The sequence below is a fragment of the Physeter macrocephalus genome, chromosome 12 (genome assembly GCF_002837175.3).
Source record: "Physeter macrocephalus isolate SW-GA chromosome 12, ASM283717v5, whole genome shotgun sequence".
In the NCBI taxonomy this organism is placed as follows: Eukaryota; Metazoa; Chordata; class Mammalia; order Artiodactyla; family Physeteridae; genus Physeter; species Physeter macrocephalus.
The window spans coordinates 83,888,888-83,891,537 of record NC_041225.1 but is presented as its reverse complement, the minus strand read 5'-3'; the positions used below and the strand labels follow the sequence as shown (position 1 = coordinate 83,891,537).

Below are 2,650 nucleotides of genomic sequence, written 5' to 3'. Positions count from 1 at the left end.
CGGGGTGTAGATGGGGGCAGGAGGCGGTGAGGTGGTGTGGTAGGCATTGTTGAGGGGGTACTTGGCAGGCGGATTGTTCTTGACTCTGGTGAAGTTGATACAGCGCCCCTGGAAGAGAATCAGAGAGAAGGAAACATGAGCTGATGCTTGCTGGGGCCTTGCAACAGGGCAGGTGGCAGTGTGCAGGACGGGGGGCAGCCTGAAAGAAATATGTGGAAAGCAGACGCCATGTTTATGTCCGTGCGCTCAGCGGAGCATTACAACAGAACTTGACAACAAATAAGCTCCCCGTTCCCTTCTTCTGGGCTTACTGCGTTGCAAACTTCTTTGTTCAATTTCATTTTTCGCCGAGTCTCTCTCTCTCAAGGAGGCGGAAGAGAAGGGGACTGACCTTAACTGGACGCACAGGGTCAAGGTGAGTACAGAGGTCGTTGAATTGAATCTCAACAGCCTTGCCAGGCAGGTATTATTACCAGTTGTTCCATTTCATAGATGAGGACACTGAGGCTCAGAAAGGGTAAATCACAACTAGGAAGAGGTGGGGTTGTTGTCACCAGTAGATACAGCCTCCTGCTCCAAGCCCCTGCCTTCCCCAGAGCTCTGACATGAACAACTTAACCTGCTTTTGTTTTCCCTGGGGAATCCCTCTTCTTCCAGCTGCTGCTGCACCTGCCCAGGTGCCCTTAGGTTCTTAAGAAATACAACCTGGGGACCTGTTGTTGCAAAGCAGGCATCTACCCTGAATCCAGCTTTTTCCCCACCCTTCCCAGGTACCTGACTAGATAATGCAGAGTAGACACCTGGAACCCCTACAGAAGCCTCTTCAAAGTTCAGAATATGAAGCCAGCCCTAGGTAGCCCTCTCTCCCCTGGGGCACCTCCTCTTTGCTCTCCAGAATCACAGGCCCACCAGCCCTGCCCCCCAATAGATACCTCTAGTCTCAACAGGCACTTGGGAGCCTTTCACCCAACACTGGGCTCTGCAAGGGATGGGAACACAGGGGCTCTCCCTTTCACGATGTTCTCCTTCTGGTGTGTGGACCCCCCTCACCTTTCCCATTTGACCCTCCCCTTCTTGCCTGGGCAGGGTACCGGCCAGCCTTGTGGGGTCCTGGCCTTTTTCCAAACTTCCCATGCCTATGGGGGCATCTTCTTCTTCTCTCTACTGTGTGTCCTGGATGCTGACAGAATCAGGGCCACCCCCTCTGAGGCTGCCCTGTCCCTTTTTCCTCTCCTGTTCATTTTAACCTGATTTTAACCCGATACAAGCATTATACTGGGGCCGAGGAGGGAGTACAGCCTTTTTCCTGGCTTCATTCTTCAGGATGGACGCCCATGCTGTGGCGGCCAAACTGGATGGGATGTGTCCAGAGGGGCCACAGTTTCCCTTTCCAGGCCTATTGAGGAAGGGCCTGAGGGGGACCAAGAGAGTGAGGCTGTGGACTTTAGGGACCAGTTACCTGAAGGACAAGAGGGAAATACAAGTGTGTGATTTGAGACTTGGCTTGGGGAGCGTCACGGCAGGGGCACGGCGAATGTTTGTGGCAGCTGGTGGGGCCCCGAGCAAAGCTTTCCTCACACGTGTACACCCCATCCATCCTTCCAGTCCTGAGTCAAGTCCCTTTTCCTCCACACATCTTTCCCTGAAGAGTCCTGCTTCCATTTATCCCTTGCTTCCCTCCCTGAGTTTTCTAGCTACAGTCTACGCCACACACCGAAGCCTGCATACTATAATTGCTTTATCTGTAAATGCCTTGGCTCCCTGACTAGGTGAGAAACTTCTGGTAGGCAGTGGCCTTGTTTTGTGCTCCACTGTTGGTTTAGGAATTGCAATGCCGTATTTAGATCTCAGCACCCCATTTTCTCTGAGCTTGCATTTCATGAGATTAAACCATGACCTAACTTTATTAGGTTTCGATTGGAGTCCACTAACTGCAGAAATCAGCTACCATCTTCTCATTGCATTGCCCAGAACTCCCAGATCATGGTCAGACTTTCACGGGTTAAGTCAATTTTGTGGCCCAATACTGTGAATTCCTGTTTGTCCAAGCAGCCCTCTTTTACAGCTTTATAAATCTAAGCCTCGGTTACAGTTTATTTATGATCCTGGATAAAGCTCATTCTTCCAAGATGTGAATGTCCTAACGATTTACCATCTGTGATAAGTTCCTGTAACGGACAACTCAGAGTTGGGATTTACTGTACTACATGTTCTGCCCTTCATTCCTAGATATGCCCAGTCAGACCAAGAGGCCCATTTCCTTTAAAGATGAAGGAAAATTCTGATCCTGGGGAAGGAGCTGCTGGTGCCTGGAGTCAAGTCCCCACGTGGCTTCAGATTTCCTTTAGGGCTGGTCATCCTACTGTTCTCTCCCTCCCTTTAGGGATCAGTGACGGTGAGCTGGGGCAAGAGAACAGGTGAATTATCTCAGAGGCCCGTTTAATTATTTCACACAATTATAATTCTAGTGTTTTTTTTTAATGAGTACTGTTTTTTTTTTTTTGTTTTTTTTAAGATGTTGGGGGTAGGAGTTTATTAATTTATTTTTTTATTTATTTTTGCTGTGTTGGGTCTTTGTTTCTGTGCGAGGGCTTTCTCTAGTTGTGGCAAGCGGGGGCCACTCTTCATCGCGGTACGCGGGCCTCTCACT

At 49.7% G+C, this 2,650-nt stretch overlaps 1 protein-coding gene across 1 annotated transcript in view; it reads right to left on the bottom strand.

The window, feature by feature from the left end:
* Positions 1-2,650, bottom strand: part of ANTXR1 (ANTXR cell adhesion molecule 1) — a 249,725-nt gene that overhangs the window by 2,273 nt on the left and 244,802 nt on the right. Inside the window, exon 18 of the mRNA XM_028496612.1 lies at positions 2-108. Coding sequence (XP_028352413.1) covers positions 2-108 — 107 coding nt within the window. The remainder of the gene's footprint in view (position 1; positions 109-2,650) is intronic.